This window comes from Schistocerca nitens, chromosome 1 (genome assembly GCF_023898315.1).
Source record: "Schistocerca nitens isolate TAMUIC-IGC-003100 chromosome 1, iqSchNite1.1, whole genome shotgun sequence".
Taxonomy (NCBI): Eukaryota; Metazoa; Arthropoda; class Insecta; order Orthoptera; family Acrididae; genus Schistocerca; species Schistocerca nitens.
The window spans coordinates 247,416,316-247,443,288 of record NC_064614.1 but is presented as its reverse complement, the minus strand read 5'-3'; the positions used below and the strand labels follow the sequence as shown (position 1 = coordinate 247,443,288).

General features: G+C 39.2%; 1 protein-coding gene across 6 annotated transcripts in view; it reads left to right on the top strand.

Annotated features, from left to right (window-relative positions):
* Positions 1–3,959, top strand: part of LOC126246926 (skin secretory protein xP2-like) — a 579,526-nt gene extending 575,567 nt beyond the window's left edge. For all 6 annotated transcript variants that reach the window (XM_049948438.1, XM_049948433.1, XM_049948434.1 and 3 more), the window contains one exon: positions 2,878–3,959. In XM_049948438.1, coding sequence (XP_049804395.1) covers positions 2,878–2,988 — 111 coding nt within the window. In that variant the 3' untranslated portion in view covers positions 2,989–3,959. The remainder of the gene's footprint in view (positions 1–2,877) is intronic.
* Positions 3,960–26,973: the final 23,014 nt, after the last annotated feature.

The window sequence follows — 26,973 nt, the reverse complement described above, 5'->3', positions numbered from 1 at the left end:
GTTACAGAACAGATGCTGCAGCATGACAACAGTATTTTATTTCTTTTTAAATTCAATCAAGATTGTATGCCTGCATCTTTTTTGTGCCGAGAGAGATAAATGCAGATTGAATATGGTATGCACAACATTTAAAATGGTTTTTGTGCATTGCACATTTTCTTTCTGTTGACTGATTTATCAGTGTATAATTATAGGATTTTATTGTTGCTTCTACTCTTGTTCTATTCTGTATCTCCCTTGATCTGGATTCCTGGAGAATTTCTGCTGTAGCATGGTTCACAAAGAACTCCCCAATATTAAAATGAAGTAACCCAGAAATGGCAAACAACATAAAATTAGATAAAGAAGTTTAACCATTAGGTACAAATGTTAGCAAGATGTGATCCAAGTTGTGGTCTTCAACCCCATGCTTGCTGTTGTTATACATGATAATTTGAGGACATCCTATGGATCATTTGCAGCTGAGCCTCTGTTAACATTAACCAGTACTTACTGAATCCTATGAAATAATGTAAATGTGCATCTGTAAAAGGTGCAGTGTCACCAGCCAATATATAAAAGAGAAGAGTTTCAGAGTCTATATGTACATCTACATGACTGCCCTGCAAGTCACACTTAAGTGACTTAACAATAATTCTCTATTATTCCACTCTTAGAACAACACATAGAAAAAACAAACACCTGTATCTTTCTGTGCGAGCCCTGATTTCCCTTGTTTTGTTAAGATGATTGTTTCTCACTATGTAGGCTGATGCCAACCAAATATTTTTCATTCAGAGGAGGAAGCTGGAGATTGAAATTACATGAGAAGTTCCCGTCACAATGAGAAACACCTTTGTTTTAACCATGTCCATGCTGAAACCTGTATCATTGCTGTGACACTCTCCCCCTTATTTCTTGATAATACAAAAAGTCTGCCCTTCTTTGAACTTTCTTATGTACTCTGTTGATACTACCTGGCAATGATCCCATACCACACAGAGGATGGACAAGCATTGTGTAGGCAGTCTCTTTAGTAGATTTATTGCATCTTGTAAGTGTTCTGCCAATAAAACGCATTCTTTGGTTTGTCTTTCCCACAGTAGTATCGATGTATTCTTTCCAATTTAAGTTGTTTGTAATTGTAATTTCTAGGTATTTAGTTCAATTTATGGCCTTTAGATTTGATTGATTTAGCATGTAACAAAAGTTTAATGGATTCCTTTTAGCATTAGCGCACACACATGAATGACCTCACACTTTGTCATTATTTTGTGTTAGTTGCCAGTTTTTGGACCATACTGACAACTTTTTAAAATCTTTTTGCAATTTGATCTTCTGATGACTTTATTAAATGATAAATGACAGCATCTTCTGCAAACAACCTATGACAGATGCTCAGATTGTCTCCCAAATTGTGTATATAGGTAAAGAACAGCAGAGGGCCTATAATACTAACTTGTGGAATGCCAGAAGTTTTCCTTGGTTGGTAGTTAAGATTTGATGGTGGTAATATTCAGTTTCTGGATGAGACACATTTTTGTTGGGGGATTTTACAAACATATAAATCTAGCATTCTTAAGGTACTGAAAATCTGAATTTGCATCAAACATAGGCACTACATTTCACAAAATTGACTCTTTAGCTACAGTATTCCCAAAAGGCGTTAATGGCACTTTTGTGGTGTGAGCAATGGGATGCTGAAGGTCTTACCCAGCATGTCATGGTTTGTACAAGAGAGAGCCTGATTGTACCAAACTCTGCTGATGTTGACCTTTTTTGTGAATACTATTGTTATCAATTCACTGCTATGTGTAATATCACATTTACAATGGCAAGTATGGACTGGTTTCCATACTGCCTAACCTTGCGTCTTACAACCATTTCTTGTGGGGAATAATGACAAAGACATGTCCGCCAAAAACAATAATATATTTTGTGAGACTGTGTGTGTTTTGAGCAAAATAAGGCTGTTTTATGTAAGTTGTATACAAATTTAAAAATTCAAGACTTCACATGTTTTCAACTAACGTATATTAAAAAAAAAATCGGAGGACATTTTTAATGGTAAACTCAAGTTTGAAATTTACCACTCTAGACTCATCATAGCTCTTATCATTACAGTATAAGTGACACACAACATGTATTTGCCTATTTGCCTGGCTCCATTCTTGTGGAGGAAACAAATAATATTATTGAAAATTCAAATGAACAATCTTTTATTGCAACAATGTATCTTCAGTTCAGAATACAGACAAGTTTTTTTACTTCTATTATAGTGATAGGAATTTATAGAACCAGGTGAAAATACATGAAATGGATGTATTTGTCACAGAAAGTAACTAGCAATATTATGAAAAGGACAGTTGCTACCCACCATGTAGTGGAGATGCTGAGTCGCAGATAGGCACAACGAAAAGACTGTCTCAAAACAAGCTTTCGGTCAGCAAGGCCTTTGTCAAAAATAGACGACAACTCACACACGCATGACAACAACAGTCTCTGGCAGCTGAAGCCAGACTGTGGCCGTGTGTGTGTGTGTGTGTGTGTGTGTGTGTGTGTGTGTGTGTGTGTGTGTGTGTGTGTATTCTTGACAAAGACCTTGTTGGCTGTGCTTGTGTATCTGGCCGAAAGCTTATTTTGTGAAGTCCTTTTCTTGTGCCTATCTGTGACTCAGCATCTCCACTCTGTGGTGAATAGCAACTATCCTTTTCATAATATTGTTACATCCCATCCTGGGCATTCCACTGTTAGAAAGTACCTAGCTAATTATATGGAATAATTTGTCTTTGTAGGTAACTCCCAGTGCTAGTTTGAATGTGAGTTTAATTTTTGATGTTTCAGCTATGTAGATTCACTGAAACTTGAAATAAGATCTTTTTTCCTTTCTTGTTTCAGGAGAACTCGGAAGAAATGTACAGTCTGGACAATGATTCATTTTTAAATAGTCTTGAAGCAATGACGATACAAAATTATTGGACAGACAATGTAAAACATACTAAACTGTAGTATTTGTCCTTTAATTTGTGAGAAAATTCCTAATCCTAATTTTTTTTGGTCAGATTAGGCCCTTGTATAAGAAACTCTAGTAATTTGATGACATATTTATGTCTAGATGAAGTCCATAAAAGTTTTGCAGGTCATGTAACAGCAGTAATTAAATGACCACTTAAAAACAATTACCTTATTTGTAGAATTTCACTGCTACCACAGAGTTAAATTTGATGTTACTTCTCTGCAATGCAGGTAATTTTCAGATAACTGTATAACAATATTATGTTACTACTACTTACTTCTCAGATATCTCTTAACTTTTTGAAAGTGAATATGAATGCAGTAAATAAAATTGCACTTTGTACTCTTTATTCCAAACAGAAAAAATGTATCGTATTTGATGTACCTTCCTGCAACAATCAGGTGCCCTTCTTGTAGTTACCTTCAGTTCATTAGACTCGATCCAAGATCTGTAAACACTTTTGTAGAAATGAGGAAGTATAAAAAGTAGTAATATATTTTGAAGTAATTCTGCAGCAATAAAACTGTATATTATGTATAGTGTAACCTGTTGGTTGTTTGTTGTAGTAAATGTTTCAGCAGAAGACTGTTAAAGTGGTTTATTTTGTGTGTGTGTGTGTGTGTGTGTGTGTTTGCACATTTTAGCAAATATGTGAAAAATGGTATCAAGTACAATCTCTACGAAAGTTCATGAACAGTTCTATGTATGAATGAATACAATTTCAAAATAGTAGTTTTAGCATCTGACTGTTATACTTGTATTTAATCAGATATATTTTAAAAATGTAGTTGTATAAATTCAAGTTGTAGCTTCCAGCATTACATCAGCTGGTAAAGACAGATTGTGAGCTATTTACTCAAGAATGTAAAAGCAAATTTTATGGTATTTTGCTAATTTGTATCAAAGTTTTGTTAATTTCTGTAAATCATGTATTTAAAACATTTAATAAAATATTTTCCAGGAACTGTCACAGTTCCATGAACTGTTTTTCTTGCACATGTCTTTGTTTGTGTGTGTGGCCATGCAGTGTGTGATATGCATAAAATATACTTTCCAAAAGGAAGGACATGGGAAACACTATGTAGCAAAAATCAAATCAGTAAAGCAAACAGAAAATTAAAAATGTATCTGTCTTCTACAACTATTATTAATTGTTTTCTTCCTCACCCGTGTACCTAATGGAAGGACTGTGTATGAAATATTAGTGGTATAGGGCTTGCCAATTGTAATAAATGTTGCTGAGACTCTTGCACATGCCATTAGATGGTGCCACTAAAACCATGTGATACCTGGCAAAGCACTTGCTCGTCCTCTTGAGGCATTGATGTCAACTGCTTGTGAAAGATCCCAGCAGGATGTTAATTATTAGGGCAATATAAGTATGAATGTGTGAACAATGGTCTTTAGGGCTGGCTAACTGTATTTCGTAAAATAGATGTTGAGGAAGTATAAAAAGTAGTAATATATTTTGAAGTAATTCTGCAGCAATAAAACTGTATATTATGTATATATAGTATAGGAGGAGGCTTCCCGTACGGACGGAAGTGTCCCCGATGATAATGGGTCGAGACGACAGGAGACGTGGGGGTCGAATCTGCTGGGGCCCCATGCACCAATCTGCCTGTTGCGGCAAGTCTGGTTGTTATAACTACTCACCCCATAATAAATGTTTTATCTGACCATCACGGTAAATGACAGCAATATAGAATCCCCTTCAGTAACACAGGAAAAACACAATTTTACCTATTTTCTCCTAACAATATTCTTGCGATACTGTCTACTTAGTTTTCCTTTATGACAGGTAAGGGGCAGTAACAGTGAAAGCCAAGAGGAAGGGTAACTAACACCTGTAATGAAAGTATCTTGTGACAGGAAGAGAGAGCTTCATCAATGTAGAGGATTGGTTCCAATCAAGACTTAAAATTCTTCATAATGGCATCAAAAAGGCAAAAAATTCAAAATTCCAAGAACAAGCAAGGCATTTTTGAGCATTATTAGGCATAAAATTAATGATCTTGATAATGCAAATAGTATTCAACTCCCTGATGACACTAGCAGTTAAATAGATTATATTAAATTCAAATAATCTTCCACTACATTCTGTAAATTCTTCCTCAGTAGCTGAGAGCATGGGGACCAAAAAAAAGGTCCATTGAAAGTAGTTCCTTTAGATTTACTTACTCAGGCCTTACAAACACCACCACCAGACGTAAGTTTTGTCATATCATATGTTACAGAGAGATCACAAAATTTATTACTATTCTCACTACATTTGCGACCAGTCAATGGCTCATGGTGTTTATCCTGAATGAATGGATTATGCAGTAGTAACAACAGTGTGCAAAAGTGGAGGTGAGCAACATACCTCCAATTATTTGCTCATCTCTGTCCTTGCATTCTCAAAGAAGAGAGAGAGAGAGATAGAGAGAAAATAGTTTACAATATCAAACCACTTTACTGAGAATAACCTTTCAACAACAGCTGAGTTTTGGTTACTTCTAGCTTTCTCTATGGAAAAAGAAATTATATGATGCCACAAATTTAAGTGCTATAGCAATAAAGAAGAAAAATACAATGTTGTTCTTTCGGTGATCTTGTCAAGGCCTTAGGATGTGTGGATCAAAATGTTGTATTAAGCAAACTAAAATACTATGGCATTAAGAGTTTTCCTTTTGCTTGGATAGAGTTATATTTAAAAAATAGAAAATGAGGGTAATGTTAACAAATGGAATAAGACTAAATTCAGATGTGGGGTGAGGAAGGGAGGGGGGGGGGGGAGGGGGATTAAATAGTGTGTCCCACAATGTTCAGTGCTTGACCCACTCCTGTTCTTGACATAAAATAAACGATTAATTTGGGACATTTCTTCATATACTGTGATTGTTGCTGATAACATATGTATACTGATAACGGGCGCAAACAAAAAAACACCAGAATTAGCCACGGGAATAATAAAGCAGGCTAACAGGTGGTTTGCAACAAATATCTTAACCCTTAATCATACAAACTCTCTGTTATAACTTCAAGTTGAACAAATATATTTCAAGGAAGACACAATACATGAAAGCCACAGATCAAGTAAACAGAGTAAGACATGTGTACACTTTAACAGTCAAATCATAACTGAGTCCAAGTCTAGCGGCCACTGGCTGACTGGCCGCTTAGGTGGTGCTGCTGCTGCTGCTGCTGCTGCTGCTGCATGGCTGGCAGACAGCGCTGCATGTAGAGGACGCGCGTAACTGCGTGGCGGCACTTTAAAAGATCGGCGAGTCACAACACTTTTCCCCCCTTCGAAGTTTTTGCACAGGTCTTGATGGAGGTGGCCTGTAGATTGCTAACATCCATAGGTGTTGTTTGACTGGCCGTAAAGTCTCGAGGAGGAGGCTTCCCGTACGGACGGAAGTGTCCCCGATGATAACGGGTCGAGATGACAGGAGACGTGGGGGTCGAATCTGCTGGGGCCCCATGCACCAATCTGCCTGTTGCGGCAAGTCTGGTTGTTATAAACAGGAGACATGGGCAATGTGTCCGTGTCCGTGGGAGAAGGAGGTGAGTAGAGTTGCTCCGACAGATGATGGTCATCTGGTTCCTGCATGGGCACGTCTCCTGGTGGCGTCAGTTCTTGTGCTGGCACCGATATGATGGTGAGAGGACTGAGTTGTGAGTAATGAGAGATTCCAGTATCCCGAGCATCAGGTAGAGCCGAAGGTGGTGTAGCGGCATCCAGAACAGGCACTGCCGGCACACTAGTCCGAAGCTTGTCCGAACACCCACACGCACTGCAACACCCGTGTCCGTCTGGATTTCATACAGGCATCGGCCATGGTGTTGTAAGTTGCGGCCAGGACTCCATTTTGGCTGCCTGCCATATCCCCATACCCATACAAGGTCGTCGGCGGTGAACCGGCCAAGTGAAGGCACCCGCGGCAGTGAGGTGGAAGGCCGCATTAGATGAAGTAGTGTGCGGGACTGTCGGCCATGTAAAGAGCTCAGCCGGGCTGTGGTCGCCCATGGGGGTGAAACGGTAAGAAGCCAGGAATTGGAGAGGTGCATCATCAGCAGCAGAAGAAGTCGGGAGTTTCCGCATCTGAGCATTAAATGTGCAGACCAGTTGCACAGCCTCACCGTTTGACTGTGGATGGAACGAAGCGGCCGTGACATGCATGACGCCGTGACAGGCACAAAAATCTGCAAAATCGGAAGAGGCAAATTGCGGACCATTATCAGTAACAAGAGTAGAGGGAAGGCCTTCCAAAGAGAAAATGCGAGCTAGAGCATTGCTGGTTGCTGCGGTGGTAGGCAACGTGCAATGGACAATGAAAGGAAAGTTAGAGTAGGCGTCAATAACGAGAAGCCAATAAGTATCAAAAAAAGGTCCCGCAAAGTCAGTATGAATACGCTCCCAGGGCTTCTCAGGCAAAGGCCACAGTGACAAAGATGACTTGGGGATGGCAGCCTGTGACTCACAAGGGCCGCAGGCAGCAACCATGTGTGCGATTTCAGAGTTGATGCCGGGCCAGTACACATGACGGCGCGCCAGAGATTTTGTGAGAGAGACACCCCAATGCCCTTGGTGAAGGAGGTGCAAGACCGAAGCATGCAAAGACGCAGACAGACGATCTGGTCAACCCGTCTGAATCCAGTGTAAAACCCGGGAGAGGGTAGGGTCAGAACCCATAGCAGCCGCCAGCCGGTCCCCCGTCATGGGGAACCTGTCCACAACCCACTGCTTGGCAACATCCAGGTGGAAACACAAAAGTTTGCCCCTATCTGATGCCAGATCAGGACCCATGGGAAGGCAAGACAGTGCATCAGCATTTGCATGTTGAGCCGTCGGCCGGAAATGAATCTCATAATTGAAATGAGACAAGTAAAGAACTCATCACTGGAGGCGGTGGGCAGCCTTGTCGGGAAGTAGCGTTCATGGATGAACAAGGAAACAAGTGGTTTGTGATCCATAACAAGATGAAATTTGGATCCATAGGGAAAAACACCAAACTTATGAAGAGCATAAATAATGGCCAAAGCTTCTTTTTCAATTTGAGAATACTTTTGTTGGTCATCCGTGAGCTTTTTGGAGGCATAAGCAATGGGTTGTTCAGAACCGTTAGAAAAACGGTGTGCAAGGACTGCACCGACCCCATATTGAGAGGCGTCTGTGGCAAGAACAAGATGTTGGCCAGGTCAATAAGTAGCCAGGCACGGGGCCTGTTTCAGCATAGTCTTTAATTTCTGGAAAGCCGCATTGCATGACGTGGACCACTGAAAAGGCACATTTTTATGCAACAGGCGATGCAACGGCTGAGCCACCGAAGCAGCAGACGGTAAAAACTTGTTGTAGTATGCTATTTTCCCCAAGAAGGCCTGCAGTTCCTTAACAGATGTAGGGCGAGGAAGAGCATCGATCGCAGAGACAGTTTGCTGAAGCAGACAAATACGATCCCGAGAGAGTTGAAACCCCAAGTACGTGATAGATGGCTGATAAATTTTGATTTCTGAAGATTACACTTAAGACCGGCAGTCTGCAAGACATGAAAAAGTGTGTAGAGATTTTGAAGATGTTCGTCAGTGGTGGAGCCAGTGACAACAATGTCGTCCTGGTAATTTATACACCCAGGGACAGTGTGCAATAATTGTTCCAAGAATCGCTGAAAGAGAGCAGGGGCGCTGGCAACCACGAATGGCAATCGTTGGTATTGATAGAGGCCAAAAGGCGTGTTAAGGACCAGAAACTGCCGGGAAGCAGCGACGAGAGGAAGTTGATGATAAGCCTCTGACAGGTCAAGTTTAGAAATATACTGGCCTCCAGCAAGTTTAGCGAACAATTCTTCAGGTCGAGGCATAGGGTAAGTGTCGATAAGGCATTGAGCATTTACAGTGACTTTGAAATTGCCACAGAGATGAATATCACCTTTTGGCTTAGCAACGACAATGACAGGAGAGGACCACTCACTGGAAGTGACAGGAAGCAAGACCCCTGAAGCAGTGAGACGATCCAGCTCCCATTTGATCTGATCACGAAGGGCCACAGGAATGGGTGGAGCCCAAAAAAACTTTGGCTGAGTAGTGGGTTTGAGCATGATATGAGCTTCAAAGTCGTTTGCACAGCCTAACCCAGGAGAAAAAAGGGGAAGAAAATGTCGTCGATAAGGAATCCAATTGAGCATAAGGAATAGCATCAGAGACGATATTGACAGAGTCATCTATGGAGAACCCAAAAATGCAAAAGGCATCGAAACCAAAAAGATTCTCTGCATTACTATGGTCGACCACAAATATGTGAACAGTGTGAACGACAGATTTGTAAGATACCTCAGCATCAAATTGTACCAAGAGAAAAATCTTCTGTTTATTGTAAGTCCGTAATTGCCTAGTGACAGGTGACAGGATTGGAGAACCCAACTGAAGATACGTCTGAGAACTGATGATAGTGGCAGCAGAACCAGTATCCACCTGCATGCAAACATCTCGACCAAGTATTTGGACAGTGAGGAATAACTTCCCTGAAAGGGAAGAAGTACAATTGACAGACAACACAGAATCAGAATCAGCGTCATGTATGCAGTCGGATTTGCAAACGTATGACACATGACACTTTTTTTTGCATTTGTGACACACGGCCCAACATTGTGGACAATCTTCTCGTGAATGTTTCGTAAAACACCGCGGACATGAAGGAAGTTGCCGTGGGTTTTGCTGCAGTTTCTTAGAGGTTTGTTTACGATTAGGCCGAGGCTGCACTTAGGAGTGTACTGCGGCCATGTCGGCCGGCGGGGACACGCCACACGCTTCGTCAACATCGCACAGAGGTTGTATTTCCCGATGTCCCTCCATGCCTCTATTTGCGCTCCAGCGACGCGAGAAATTTCAAAAGACTGAGCAATGGATAGGACTTCATCTAGAGTCGGATTTGCCAACTGAAGGGCACATTGCCAAACTTCTTTGTCGGGCGCCGATTGGATAATAGCATCCTGTACCATGGAATCGGCATAGGATTCTTTGTGAACTTCAGTAACAAATTGACACTTTCTACTGAGGCTGTGAAGTTCAGCAGCCCAAGTGCGATTGGATTGATTCAGTTGTTTTTGACAACGATAAAAGGCAACACCAGAGGCTACCACATGCGTTTGCTTTTGAAAATAGACAGACAGAAGTGAGCACATTTCAGCAAAGGACAAAGATGCAGGATCTTTCAAAGGAGTCAATTGCGACAACAACCGATACATTTGAGGTGAAATCCATGAAAGGAACAGAGACTTCAATGTTTGTTCGTCCGTGACATGAAATGCCAAGAAGTGCTGTTGAAGACGTTTTTCATAATTAGACCAGTCTTCCGCCGTCTCGTTGTAAGGAGGAAAAGGAGGTAGAGACGACGGCAAGAGACGCCCCCGCATTTGATGCCGCGACAAAATCTCGAATTGCATTTGAGAGAAGCATTTGCTGATCTATGAGACCTTGCAATAGTTGCTCTAAAGTAGCCATGGAAACATGTGGGTCAATGATGGAAAAGAAAAATCACTACCTAGTCACCAATTGTTATAACTTCAAGTTGAACAAATATATTTCAAGGCAGACGCAATACATGAAAGTCACAGATCAAGTAAACAGAGTAAGACGTGTGTACACTTTAACAGTCAAATCATAACTGAGTCCGAGTCTAGAGGCTGCTGGCTGGCCGCTTAGGTGGCGCTGCTGCTGAATGGCTGGCAGACAGCGCCGCATGTAGAGGATGCGCGTAGCTGCGTGGCGGCACTTTGAAAGATCGGCGAGTCACAACACTCTCATGTTGTGCAGTTGTGAACAAATAATTATGACTTCTCTGTACCAGAAGTAGAGATAATTGAGTGTACACTCAATGAAGCTTCATGTGTGAAGTTCCTAGGTATCCAGACGTATAGTAAACTGAGGTGGCAGCGGCATATGACTAGGTTGATGAGAAAGTTGTGCTACGCCCGCCGTTCACTTACAAATTTCTGCCATAATGTTGACTTGCAGACAATTGCTATCATCCCTTCCATAATTCCACTCAATACTGTTTAATATTTTTGTTTATTCTCTAATTCTTCTTTTTTCTAGTAGTGCGCAGTAAGAAAGTTATGTAAATATAACTCAGCATCTTGCAGAATCTTATACTTACCTGTTAATAACATATTTTCTAATGATATTTGTGGTTAATGATGAGGGGATTTCTTATGAAGTGTGTAATTCACACCCGTAATACTAGAAATAAAAATAATTTCCATATATACTACATGCCTATATACTGGGTTCCGAATGGAGTTTTATACCCTGATGCGAAAGTCTGGAGCAGGTTGCCAGCAGACATTGTGTAAGTGATTGAAACCCTTAGATATAAAAAAACAATATTAAAAGAATACTTCATTTGCCACTCCTTTTACAATTTATCAGGATGTATGAACTCAAATACGTAAGTGCTGTGTGACTATATTTTATTTTTTATTTTGACTTTGTAAGTAAATAGGCACTGACAGTGGTCTGCATAAATCATTACTTCCAAGAAGATGTCATTTGGGAATATGTCACTATGATTGGCACTAATTATGAGGGTGTGCTGAAAAGTGATGCCTTTTGTTTTTTTTGTGAACTCTCACAGCTTTTTAAATAAAACTCATACAGCCTACATCTTTACTCTTCATGTTTACATATATGCAGCCCACAGTGCTAGAGGGCTCTGAACTGTAACACGTAACAGGTGGTGTGGAACATAATTATGTCAGCGTGTGACAAGCAGCATGCTGTAATCAAGTTTTGAATTCATAGAGTTTGTCCACACATAGAGATTCATCTCCGTTAGCATGACAATGCCAGACCATACACAAGTGTAGTGATGTCTGCAACAATCCAACACCTTGGGTTCACGGTCATCCATCAGCCTCCATACTGTCCCGACTTGGTACCGGCCAATTTTCGTCTGTTTCCAAAACTTAAAAGAACACCTATGAAGACCTCACTGTGATAGTGATGAAGTGGTGCAAGCAGAAGTGAGGCTGTGGGTCTCTCAATGAAGTCAAACATTCTTCAGTGACCATATCAACAAACTGCCTACTCATTGGGAGAAATGTGTTCATCACCAGGGTGACTATGTTAGAAATAAATATGTATACATGAAGAATAAAGTTGTAAAATGTTAAATACATTTCTTTTATTTCAAAAACCTTAAGAGTTTTCACATTAGAAATTCGGAGGCATTACTTTTCAGCACGCCCTTGTAAATTATTCATCCTGGTCACCAATATTTATTTTTATTTCTCACTCTTTATCATACATTTTGCTCTCAGCATCATCATATCTGTTGTACAAAATATAACCTGAAAAAAGACTGAAAACGATTTTCTGTGCAATGACACCAATATACAAAATGTAACCTGGAGACTAGATGGAGAACAATTGTTTGTACATGACACAATGAGATGAGTTATGTACCTTAATGGACACACAATTAGTCAATTGTAAAAATTATTACTTAGCAAAAATGACCAAACTGGCACAAACACCTCGGCATATTAAAAAGTAAACATATTTTGCGATGTGTACATGTGAGTGTATACAAATTGTATATTTAGAATAGTGCTTTTTCAAGACATAAATACATACAAGGGTAGCAGTTTTTTTATAAAGGAGAAGGAACCTTTATTACAACAACCTTTATTGTTAACAAAACAGTAAGGTGACAGAAATCTTTATTACAACAACCTTTGGAAATGATCATGTGTATCAACATGAGTAATGTGAAACTACTGGTGTAAGAATGCTACATTCTTCCTGATCATTACTTAAGGTTACTTAACTTTTTCCTGGAGTTCATTTTGATGAAAGAAAATAAATTTGCAACTTCTAATTATTTATTGACAACTGAACTGCATTCTCGACACACTTAAACAAAGCACTTCACAGACATCACTGATCTCTTTGACTTCCAAAAGTAACTTCAAAACTGACTGACAAAACAACAACTCAAGAACTGACTCACAGCCTCGCTGCTTTCCCTTATATAGAATTTTAACAATTGCTCACAAAATATTCCATTATTAGTTTTGTATAATTTCAATGTTACAATTAAAATTTACAAAATGTAAAGAAACTGATGTTACATCCGAATAAGGTATAAAATGCAATATTTGAATAACAATCTTTCCTAGTAATATCTTTAGTTTTCCATAAGAAAATCATTCTGTACTTTAATTACAATAATGTCTCTTATATTATTTTAGTTTTGTAATTAATTACAGTTTGGATTTTGGTACTAATATGTAATGGTATTACAAATCTTGTGCTTTATCTGACTGCATATGAGAAAGTTACAAATAAAGCCTCAAATTCTGAAGTTGCAAAACTGTGAGATGTAAACAGTTGGAGAATTAATTAGAAATGTAATTACAAGGACTGTTAATTGCAGAGGAAGACATAAAAATAAATAACAAATGAAAATACATCGCTTGCTAATAACTTTCAAGCCCTTTCTCAAGATAATGAGGTTCTTTGTGTTAACTCGTTACTTGATTGTAATTATGGTAATTAGAGGCACCGGCCACCCATGCCAACACTTCCACAGCATTTTAATGTTTTCTGCCAAATATTTATCCCTTCAATTTCTTTATTATACATTCAATCCAGCATTTGTACGTAATTTTGTTAATGGCAACAATCTCTTGATAATGATGACAATATATGTTCCTCGAGAACATTCCATACACTTCGCAATGAATGTCAAGGTTTTTTTTATCAAAGAGGGCAGAATGATATACATAAAAACGCACATACAAGGCCTTAGGATGCACTGAATTGTCCGATAACTATCCGAATGAATATTAAAAAGTGGTATCAGACATTTCATATGAATTTTGGGGAAGGCTGTATCGCTATATTAGGACACCATTTCTTTAAATGAAATGCAATGAAAATGTATCCCATATTCAATGTCAAGTATTAAAAATGTAGAAACTATTACAAAACAATTTTTACAAATTATATACTGATGAGTTAGTAACAAATATGTTACTGGTAGCTTAGTGATAGCTGTAGCTGTTGTGTTTTAACATAACTAACATGAAGAATCATGTATAAAGAATATGTACACTAGAATTAAACCACAGTAACCAACAACAATTTTAAGGAAAGTATAGACTGCTACTCGCTGTAAAGATGATATGTTGAGTTGCAGACAGGCATAACGAAATGATGGGTACTTGTTTAGCTTCCAGCTAAACTTTCTTCACACACACACACACACACACACACACACACACACACACAAAACCACCATCTCGGACAGCTTGGATTTCTGGTACAAGTTGCTGGAGATGGCTGGCGCATGTGTGAGGTGTGCTTGCTTGTACGAATGCACGTGTGTCTATGCTTTCTTTTCTGAAGAAGGCTTTAGCTGAAAGCTAAATGAGTAACAGTCTTTTCATTGTGACTATCTGCATCTCATTGTGTCCTCTTCGGGGTGAGCACCAGTCTACCCTTTCCCTAATATTGTTTATATTCTAGCCCGGAGTTTCTACGATAACCAATAGTTACACAAAATGTCAGTTACATAGAACACTATGAAAATTTATCTCTTCTGGTATGAAGCAAAATAGTCACCCTGTGACTACATGATAATTTACATTTACCAGTGACAATAGTGAAACTAAGAATAAAACTAACAAATGTGTGCTGTTTATATCTCTTATGGGAGTATGGAGATAAACATGCAAAAAATTGGTATGTTGCATCTAAAAGTTTTTAAGTGTGTACCAGTTTTGTAACCAAGCATTCGCATGTCACAGATATTTTTTGATTTGGCAGAGATGATGTCTCCAATGCCATTGTGCTGCAAAAGACGTCTACTTTGTTACAATATGGCATGAATGAGTTTGGCCACTGACATTAAGTAAGAATATTTATAATGGACTAGATACTATGTATTTATTCATGTACATAACTCAACTCATCACATTGTGTATATACAAGTGTTCTCCACCTAGTCATTTGTTACAGTTTGTATACTGCATCATGGTGCAGAAAACTGTTTTCCGACTTTTCTCAGATTGTATTTTGTACCGTGAATCTGATGATGCTGAGAGTAAAATGTGTGTAAAGAGTAAAAACTAAAAAGAAATATTGGTGACCAAGACAAGAGTAATTTATTAGGTCTGCATGAAGTTATATAAATGTTTTATTTGCAGGTAGTAGATAAAAAGTATGTACAATGTAAGAGGAGGAACAGGCGGTGTTTCCAAAGTAGCTATTATGTGTAATATAAATTGTTCTAGAAGTAATTCTTAAAATTGCCAGTGTCACTAAATTAACACTACTCATACTTAATACACTTTCCAGAAATAGCCTACAAAGACTACTGTTTCCTGTTAACGGATAGTATCAATAAAAAGTGAGCTATAGCTTGAAACTTGCTTTTTCTTAGCCACTGCTCAGTTCATACCAATAAACATGTCTGCCTCAAGTGTCATGTGAGCTCCAACTTAAGCAGCAGTTCATCCCCTCCAGCAATTTAAATGTGAGTTATAATTGATTTTAATATAACCTAATGGTGACTAATGAAGGTGAGACACAGCTTGGAGTTCCTTAAGCCACCCCATGTGGCGTCTCACCACAGGCGAGTGAGGAATGTCATGACAGAATTGGTAATGGTGTTTTCTTGACAAAATAACATGTAAAATAGCTTAGTGATTACTTTGTTGTTGAAACAATACAATAAAGAGCTGCAACTGTAAGTGTGTAACAGAAGATGAATATCTAACAAGGAGACTGATTTTCAGTGTTAAAGAGCTCTACAACTGTGACACAAATGGTGTACCACAAATATATCACAAAGAATGTGCTATAATTGAAGACTGTTTTGGACAGGTAAAACAGCACTTTTCAGTTACCACACACACACACACACACACACACAGAGAGAGAGAGAGAGAGAGAGAGAGAGAGAGAGAGAGTTGATGTTGGGCATTTCTAAAAATTCTTCTAATGAATAGAATGGATTAGTTAACAAGAAGAGTTATGTACATTTTCTTTAAATAATTTATGAGGCTTGATTGACGTGTTCTTAGACAATTTGTTATATATTTTAATTGCCATATACTAATGACTATTGTATATGGCAATTAAAAGCGAAAGAACTTTAGCTTTCAGTTATTTTACATGAAAGGTCAATTTTGAAATTCTTCAAGTTGACTATGGCAGAAGAAAAATGAAGAAACAGCAAAAGAATTCCAGAACACAGAACCTGTCAGACAGAAAGGACAACAAGGTAGGGACAGAATTACAATAATGAAATGAGACCATCAGAATTGACCTGGTTCTCTGTTTTCTCTGCAGTAACACATATTCCTTAATTCACATTTGATTTGTTGAAAGACAGAGTTTGACTGTCAAAACTTGTTTAGTTGAATCACAAGTTTTTTTCTTTTCTATAGTGATTCAAGTACTGTATATTATTTTCAACGTTCCTTGTGGACATTAATTTGGTTTCTTGGTCATTTAGGTACAATGTATGTGTCTTTATCATCTACTATCATTGAAGGACATGAACTTGCACGGTATACCATGATAGATCTTCCAGCATCTGGAATTGTTGCCTGAAGATGAGTGAGTGCTATGCTGAAATACCAATATCAGCAACACCATACAAGACTACATCTGACAGCCTCAGCTACTTTAGTCGTTATGCTCCTGCTGCTGTTTTTGACTACATGTACACATTTTCACAGTGAAAACAGTTTTCCCATATATCTTTAGGTAGTTTGAAACCTTCCTTTCATAACTGTGTGTTCAGATTTCCTATTTATAAAATATTTCATAAGACAGCTACACAATTTAGAAATTACTGTGAGAGTGATTGTCTTACACATTCCATTGTCTGCCTTATAGTTAATACGAAGATCCATAACAGCGGACTCTAGGCATATGCTGAAAATTTTAATAATGATATAGCTCTTCTGCTAGTCTAAGTATCCTTCTATTAAGACTAAGGCTGTCACCCTGCCTGGTGGCTGTTCCCTGACAAGGGTTGCCTGGTAGACCAAGCGATCGGGCAACCTGTTTCTCATGTGATCTGGGCTGTCACAAACAATTAGACCAGCAGGTTAATCTCATCAGTTTGCTTGATGTTTAATATATTTGGCCTCTTCAAGAATGCATGATTAATCAATTTTCATCAGAGAAACACATTTCCTCAACTCGTAAAAAGGTAGTAAAGTAAGAGAACTTTCATGCACCACAATTTTTGTATTGTGTTTCACACAAGACAAAATATGACAGTACATTAGTTAAACTGAACGGCTTGTGTGGTGATTTAATTTCATTTTAATCATGTTCCTGTAATAACATATCACATTGTCAGTAATTTTTAATGTTTTAATTATTTTTGTTCATTCTTTCTTCTTTCTTTCATTTCTTATGTTCCTTCTGTCTTTCTTTCTCCCTATACTACATTGGTTGGTGATGAATGTTGTGTGTTACTGTGTATGGAAATTATGCTAAGCAAATGTGACCTGTGTAGTCAATGTTTTTTGTATTATGTGACATTGTGAAAAGGTGTTTCTGTTAATGTGCTTCTGCTATCAACTGTAGAAGTGAATGCACAATCAAAATAAAGTTGTGAGTTCTTGTATTTGAATTTTGTTCCTGAAATGTCATGTCTTTCTTCCATATGATCAATATAAATAACTATGTGATGTTTAACAATATTATGAAAAGGAAAGTTGCCACTCACCATATGTCGGAGATGCTGAGTCACAGATAGGCTCAACAAAAAGACTGCCACAATATAAGCTTTCAGTCATCAAACCCTTTGCTGAAAATAGATGACACACACACACACACAAATGCAAGTCACATGCACACGACTGTAGCCTCTGGAAGTTGAAGCCATTTCAGCTGCCAGAGGCTGCAGTCATGTGCATGTGAGTTGTATTTGCATGTGTGTGTTTGTGCATCTGTCATCTATTTTCAACAGAGGCTTTAATGGCCAGAAGCTTGTGTTGTGACAGTCTTTTTGTTGAGCCTATCTGTGACTCGACATCTCTGCTATATGGTGAGAGTTAATTTTCCTTTTCATAATATGGTAACATTCCATCCTAGATTTTCCATTGTTTGATTTGTGATTTTTAAGTTTGTTGTGAAGTTCACAAACACTGGATACCAAAGGAAAAAAACAATGACTTCTATTCTTCTACAACATGCAGCTATGAGTCGCTGCCCTAAAGAGATACAGCAGCTAGAGTCTTTGAGACAGTTGTGGCAATTCTTCTGTTTCTACATTTGCATTTACACTTTAACTCCAAAGTCCTAGTGTAGCAGTATATCTGGTGTTAATGCCAACTGTTACTGTTCTTACTCATCATCATCATCTTGGACAGTTTCCAGCCACTGGCTGGGTCTGTCGGGAACACAAGCCTCTCCATCGTGTTCTGTCTTTCCACCATTCCCCCTCTTCCACCTTCGTCCAGTTCTCTCCTCTTCTCATCACACATTCCTTCACTCCCTTCACCCATCTATCTCTTGGTCTTCCTCTGGGTCTCTTCCCCTCCAGTTGCAGATCAAACATCCTCTTTGGAATTCTTCCCTCATCCATTCTCTTCATGTGTCCATACCACTGCAGTCTTGATTTTTCTATCCTGTCCGGTACTGGTTCCTCCTTTAGTCTTTCCCTCACATACACATTTCGCAATCTGTCTCCTCTTGTTACACTCAACCTGCTCCTCTGGAACTTCATTTCACTAGCCTGTATTCTACTTTTGTCGCTTTTGTGCATTACCCATGTCTCACTTCTGTATACCAATATGGGGACAAAGTAGGTTCGGTATATAATTCCCTTGGATTTCTGTGGCACCTCCTTGCTCCAAATAAGCCCCCTAATGCATTTGTAGAACTGCCCTGCTTTTCTGCACCTTTCATTTATTTCCATTGCGTTTCCCCCCTTACCTTCAATCATGCTTCCCAGGTACTTGAAGTCCTCTACCACTTGTAGTTTTTCCCCTCCACAAGTTATATTCACATTTGGTCTATTCTTCTTCCTTGTTGTGACAATTATTTCACTCTTCTTTGCAGAGAAATGCATTCCATATTGTGCTGCCGTTGCCTCCCATGCATCTAACTGCTCTTGCACCTCCTTCTCGCAATTTCCCCATAACATCAGGTCATCGGCAAAAAGCACTGTTCTTACTATTCTCGTGTATATATTCCCTTGTTTCTCAAAATTTATTATTTCTACATTTGATTAATCATTCTAAAATAAGAGCTGATATATTTCTACTATACTATGGGACTGTAAGTTTGTAAAATTTAAAAATTCGTTTTGTTACTAAGCACAATATTTTTCTTGCAAGCTTCTTTCATAGGAGTTCATTAAGCTGCTCTGCAGTAAACTTATGCTGATCTAGTAAACCATTCCAACTTCCACATTTCTCCTCTGGATGTATTCAGTTATTTCAAAATGATAAGAATTCCACTAAGACAAGAAATAGCCAAGGATTGGTCAAACATGTATATGACTCTGCAAGCATGTTCTAGTAATACTTTTGACCAACAGATAAAAGAGCCTCAAAAAGTGCATTCTCTACACTTACTTTTTGGGTTTGTGGTATCTCCATGAATTCTGATGAGTTACATTAATCATATTTTGATAGAGATTATCATTTCTCCAGTATTTTCATGAACCTCTAAGTCAGCTTTGGAAATAAAAAGCCAGAAATTGATAGAATTCTTTATGAATATTGAGCATCTGTTTTCATAACTACATTGTTGTTTTAAAAGAAATGACTCTGCTGGGTAAATTAACAACAAACTTTGCTACATGTCTCAGTGCATACACTGACAGTAGTTTACTGCAAGTTAGAAGTAATGCATTTATGCTTCACATCAAGAATAAAAGGTATATGGCAAACATGAAATCTAGGTTTTGTGCTGTCAAAAATATCATACATATCCTATTAACCTAGTATGCCAACAAGAAGTAATAAACATGGTAGAAAGTTTTAAGTTCTTAGACATGTACCAGCTGATGAAAACTTAAAACTGGAAAAATCATATAGCGGAGCTACTAAAATGTTGAAGTATGTCTACTTTTGACATACAATAATTGCTAATTTTTGGAACATAGAAGTCAGTACATTAACAAGTTTTGCATATTTTCTTTGTGGCTAGTCTTACAGGATAATATTCTGAGATAAATACCCACTTAGGCAGACAGTAATCATTGAAAAAAAAGTAATTAGCATTATGTTTGGGGTTTACACAAATACATCTTACAAGTAACTCTTAAAGCAACTGGGAATATTAACAACAATTTTACAGTATATTTATTTACTTACAAAATTTGCTGTCAAAACTTCCTCTGAATTTCAGAGCAATTGTGATATTCTTAAATACAACATGAGAAGGAAAATGATCTGCATTAGCCTTTAATAAATCTAACTTTGACATAGAAAGAGTTGAAATAAGCAGAAATAGAACTCTTTGACTATCTACATTTCCACAAGCCACCTTATAGTGTATGGTGGAGGGTACTTTGTGTACCACCATTACTTCCCACTTTTCCTGTTACAGTCACAAATGATTCACAGGAAGACTAATAGCTGGAAAAGCTTCTGTGAGGGCTCAAATCTCTCTAATTTCATATAGTCTTACAATACTGGGTCTTTCCACCTATTTTTGTGCTATATATTACATTTGTTTGTAATGAGGGTCAACTGCTGATCCTTTCTCCAAGTATCAATCCTCTGCAGGTCTTTCTTCATTTTGCTAGAATTTTCTAGCATTGTGACTTCTCTGTACACAACACCATCATCTGCTAAAAAATCCATGGAACTTCCAATGTTACCTACTAGATCATACACGAAATCTCTTCAATAAATTGTAGAACTTTGTCCACAAAATTTTTCTGTTCTTATCTTTTACTTACTGTGCATGGTCTCCTTCAAAATACTCTCCTCCACAACTAAGACACCGATCCTAATGCCTTTTGCATTTCTAGAAGCAGTCTTGGTACACCTCTTGCTGGATCGCTTGAAGCGCTGTCTGCGAATTTTCTTTTATCTCATCTATCGTCGCAAATCTTCATCCTTTCAATGGGGTTTTAAACTTTCGAAATAAAAAAAAAAAGGTCCACAGGGGCCAGGTCTGGAGAATATGGAGGATGAGGCAGTGCTGTGATTTCGGTTTTTGTTCAGTAGTCACACACCAGAGGGGATGAAAGTGCAGTTGCACTATTGTGATCAAGAGCCACATTTCAGGCTGTTTCCTTCTCAAATTTTCTCACAGATGTTGAAACACATCCTGAAAATACCACTGATTAACAGTTAGTCCCAGTGGCATGAATTCAAGATGGACTAATCCTTCAAAGTCAAAGAAAACTATTGGCATGACTTTGACATTGGTCCTGACCTGATGAGCTTTTTTCGGTCTTGGAAAACCTTTCCCAACCCATTGTGAAGACTGAAGCTTGGCCTCAATATCATAACCATAGACCCACATCTCATCACCAGTTATGAATCTCTTATGGAACATCTCGTCCTCATTTGCATGATCCAAAAGCTTTTCACAGATTGCGAGGTGAGGGTCTTTCTGGCCTTGACTCATGAACCATGCGATGAACTTGGCAGCAACACAGTGCATTCCAAGAGGCTGTGTCAGAATTTCATGACATGATCCAACTGAAATGTTACCTTCTTCTGCAATCCCTCAGACAGTCAGTATTCAATTGGCATGCACAATTTCATTGACATTCCTGACATGAGCATTGTCGGTAGATGTCAAAGGGCATCCTGAATGAGGGTCATCTTTAACTTCTGTCCAGCCATTTTTAAATCATGTGAAGCATTTGTAACACCAATTATGGCTTAAGCACTCATCACTGTGAGCTTTCTGTATCATTTGATGTGTCTCTGTGAAGGTTTTCTTGAGTTTCACGCAAAATTTAATGCAGACTCATTGCTTTCTAACTCTGCCATCTCGAAATTTGCAAACTGTGAGCCACAATAGTCTACTTAATATAGCACTGAACAAAAACCAACTGACATGTAATAATAAAACTTCCACATTACACACAGTCATGTGCAAGAATACCAACCCCATTTTGCTCCAACACATCATTGGCGTGAAGTTACAAATATTCCGTAATTTTTTGAACGGACTTTGTATGTACATTGTCAAAAGTAAGGGTCCTATAATGCTCCCTCAGGATAGGTCCAGAGTTACTTTTACATCTGAAAATTATTACTGTCTGCTGAGGCTGAAATACTGCATTCTATTTGCTAAAAATCTTCAATCCCGTCACACAGTTGGTCTGATATTCTGTATGCTCATATTTTGCTCATCAGGTAGCAATGTGGAACTGTATTGAATGCCTTCCATAAGCCAAGGAACATGCATCAACCTGAGTACCAGTATCTACTGCTCTCTAAAGGTACTGTGGACAAACAAAATGAGCTGTTTTTCACATGGTTGTTGTTTTTGAGACCTTTGTTGCTTCCTACAGAGGAGATTTTTGGTTTCTAGAAATGTTGTTATATGTGAGCATAAAACATGTTCCAAAATGCTACAAGACTGGCATAAGAGATACAGGACTACAGTTTTATGCATATATTGATATCTGTAATTTTGACATTTATGCAATAATTTAGAGGAGGAACTACAGTGCAATCTTCCTCAGTTTCAGAAAAAGGCATTTAATATTTTTCTATTCTCTGTGTCATCCTGTTTCAATGCCATTAAGGTCACAGAGCATGTTGTCATGTGGTTTTGTCCCTTTACTGATTTACACAAGAACAAGATCTCCAAAACTTCTTAGGATTCCATCAAGTTAGTAGATAGAATTTTACTATCAAATTCGCTGAAACATTCATGTATGGTTCTTCTTAGACTAATTTTGGCTTCATTCAGTTTTTGTTTGTTTGTGAGGCTTTGGCTGCATTTAAATTTCCAATGAAGCACACTTTGCTTTTGTAGCAGCTTTCTAACATGGCTGTTAAACCCAAGCAGGACTTTTCCATCTCTCACAATTTTGCTCAGCACAGACCTTTCTAAAGCATATTGTGCAATACTCTTGACCTTTATCCACTGTTACTCAATATTGTTAGTGCTGGAGATGAAATATTCATATTGACCACTCAGGTAATCCAAAATTTGTTTGCTGTCACCCTTGTTAAGCAGAAATATTTTACTTCATTTCTCTATATCCCTGTTTACTGCAGTATTCAGTGATGCTGTTGTGGGCTTATGATCATTGATTCCCTCTTCTACACTAAGTTGAAAACTTCAGATCCATTTGGCACAGCAGATCTAAGATGTAACTTTCATGTGTCAATTCTGTGATTAACTGATAGAGGTAATTTTTGGATAAGGCATTTAGAACAATACATATTGAGTTGCAGATAGGCACAACAAAAAGACTCTTACACACTGAGCTTTAGGCCAAAACCTACTCCATGAAAGAAATAAAAACACACACACACACATTCACACATTCACACCAGCAGGCATACCTCATGCACACACAACTGCTGTCTTTGGCCACTCTGGCCAGACTGCAGCTGTTGAGTTGAATGGAAGAGGCAATGCTGAGTGGGACAGGGAATGGGAGGGGTAGAATGGTACGGGTGGAGGGAGAAAAAGTACTGATTGGAAGAGCATACAGGTACTAGAAGGCAGCAGGACAAGGCTGCCAGGCACAGCGTTGCGAGGCTGGGGGGAGAGAGTAGAAAAGGGGAGGTACAGAGAGTGGAAAAAGACTGATGGGTGCATTAGCAGAAAGCTGAGCACAATGAGTTTGTAGAGATGTGAACTAGGAAGAGGTAGTATGGCAGAGGATATGGAAATTGTTGGGTGGAGGGTGTGGTTGTAATAGGTTATCATATGTTGAGGCCAGGATAATTTTGGGTGTGACAATGTTTTATAAGGATAACTCCCATTTGTACAGTACAGAAAAGCTGGTGGTGGAGGTAAGGACCCAAATGGTCTGGGTTGTGAGGCAGCCAATGAAATCAAATGTTCAGTTGCATGTTGTGTCACAGGGTTGTCCACTTTGCTCTTGGACACAGTTTGGTGGTGGTCGTTCATCCTGGTAGACATCTGGTTGGTAGTCATACCAATAAAAAAAAGCTATGCAATGATTGCAGCAAAGCTGGCATATAACGTGGCTGCTTTCGCAGTTGGCCCATCCTCTGATGGGGTGGGATAAGCCTGGAATAGGAAGTGCTGGGTGCATGGTTTGGGCAGGTCTTGCACCTGGTTTTTCCACAGCGATGTGATTCCTGTGACAAGGGTCTGGTGTTGGGAGTGGTATAGGGATGGACTAGGATGGAGTTTTGGGTGTGTGATAGGAGTGTTGGGAAGGATCTTGGGTAGGATGTCACTCGTTTTGTGGCATGGTGATAGATAATAAAAGCCTTGATGAAGGATGTTGTTAAGCTGTTCCAGTCTGGGGTAGTACTGGGTGATGAAGGGGATGCCCCTTTGTACGGTTTCTTGGAGGTGGTGGGAGGAGGGCCCCCAAGAACCACCTACAAGGGAGTGTCCCATTCATCATACAGTACTTACCCAAACTGGAACAACTAACCACATCTTTCATCAGGGCTTTAATTATGTATCACCATGCCCCCAAAACAAGGGACATCCTATCCAAGATCCTTCCCAACCCTCATAAAATGATGTTCTAACACCCACCCAAACTCCAAAACATCCTAGTCCATCCCTATGCTACTCCCAAACCCCAGCCCCTTGTCACAGGGATCATATCCCTGTGGAAGAAACAGGTGCAAGACCTGCCCAATCCATCCACCCAGCACTTCCTGCTCCAGTCCTGTCACAGGCACCTGTGAAAGCAACCATGTCATACACAAGCTCTGCTCCAGTCATTGCATAGCTTAAAACAAACCAGCTGTCCAACAGAATAAATGGCCATTGCCAAACTGTAGCAAAGAGCAAAGTGGACCACCCTGTGGCACAACATGTAGCTGAACATGAAATGCTTGATTTTAATAGCTGCTTCACAACCCAGGCCATCTGGATCCTCCCTTCCACCACAAGCATTTCTGCACTGTACAGATGGGAATCATCCTTACAACATACTCTCTGTTCCTAAAATTATCCCAGCCTCAACCTGCAATAACCTACTGTCCCCACTTGACACCCAATGGTTTCACCCCTTACTGTCCTATCACATCCTCCCAACTCATGTCCCTTCACACTCATTGTGCACTGCTCTCTGTCAAGGCACCCACCAGTCTTTTCCCCTCTCTTCTCCCCCCATTTTCTGATCTCCACCCCCTTCCCAATCCCCATAGCCTCCTGATACTGTGTCTGGCAGCCATGTTATGTCACCTTCTAGTCCCTGCACTCTGTTCCAGACAGTATTCTTCTCTCCGTCCAACTGTGGCCTGCTATGCCTCCCTCTTCCCTGTCCCAATGTGGACTGATGCTTTTGATCAATGCAACAGTTACAGTCATGTGGAAGTGACATGTGCCTGCTTGTGTGAACGTGTGTATTTTCCTTACTTTTCTGAAGAAGGCTGTGGCCAAAAGCTTGGGTGTAACAGTCTTTTTGTTGTGCCTGTCTGCAACTCAACATGTCATCTTTATTGTGTGTAGTAATCTATCCTTTTCATAACTGTTGATATTTCAAGTTGGACTTTCTATTGTTTGCATTTAGAACAGTTTCACATGATTCACTGTCCCTACCACCTACTTTAATCACTTGAGCCTCCTGGTCGACAGTTGGTAAGTTGAGATCTCCACCTAGTACTATAATACAACCAGAATATCTATGCAAAAGATTCTCTCAAGTTTCTCCTGAAATGTTCTACCACTAGTGCTCCACAGGCAGGGGGCTATAAAAGCATCCCATGAACATGTTTGATCCACTTGAACACTTATCTTCACCCAAGTTCTTTCACTTTCTGAATCTATAAGATTGTTACTATATACGAGGGCCGTTCAGAAAGTAACCTCCGGTTGTTTTAAAAAAATACACCAAGTTAAATAAAAATATTTTAATATATACATCTTACAACTACATCTTTGCACTATTTTTCTACATAGTCTCCATAGCGATTGAGGCACTTATCATATCTCTTCACAAGCTTTGAAATTCCTTCTGCATAAAAATCACCCGCTTGTGCCTGGAGCCAGCCTGTGACCGCATCTTTGAGCTCTTCGTCGTCATCAAACCACTGTGACCCGAGCCATTTCTTCAAATGCATGAAGAGGTGATAATCACTTGGCGCCAGGTCTGGGCTTTAAGGTGGATGGTTGATAACGTCCCACTTGAAGGACTCAAGAAGGGCCGTTGTTCTGCGAGCAGAGTGAGGACGGGCGTTATCGTGCAAAAAAACGATACCGGAAGTCAGCATACCACGGCGTTTGTTCTGTATAGCCCGTCGTAACTTTTTTATTGTTTCATAGTACACGTCTTGATTAATGGTCATACCACGTTCCATGAATTCAACCAACAACACCCCTTTGGCATCCCAAAACACCGTTGCCATCAGTTTTCTGGCAGAAAAATCTTGCGAGGCTTTTCTTGGTTTGGTAGGCGAATTTGAATGTGCCCACATCTTTGATTGTTCTTTTGTCTCAGGGTTCACGTACTTAATCCAGGTTTCGTCACCGGTCACGATTCTGTTTAACAATGGTTCTCCTTCGTCCTCATAACGTGACAGAAAGTCTAATGCAGAGGCCATTCTTTGAGTTTTGTGGTGGTCGGTAAGAATTTTGGGCACCCATCGTGCACAGAACTTACGGTAACCCAATCTTGCTGTCACTATCTCGTACAAGAGAGTCTTAGAAATCTGTGGAAAACCAGTAGACAACTCCGACATTGAGAAACGTCGATTTTCACGAACTTTTGCATCAACTGTCTGAACGAGTTCGTCAGTCACCAATGATGGTCTACCACTCCTCTCTTCATCATGAACGTTTTCTCGTCCACTTTTAAATAAACGTACCCATTCACGGACAAC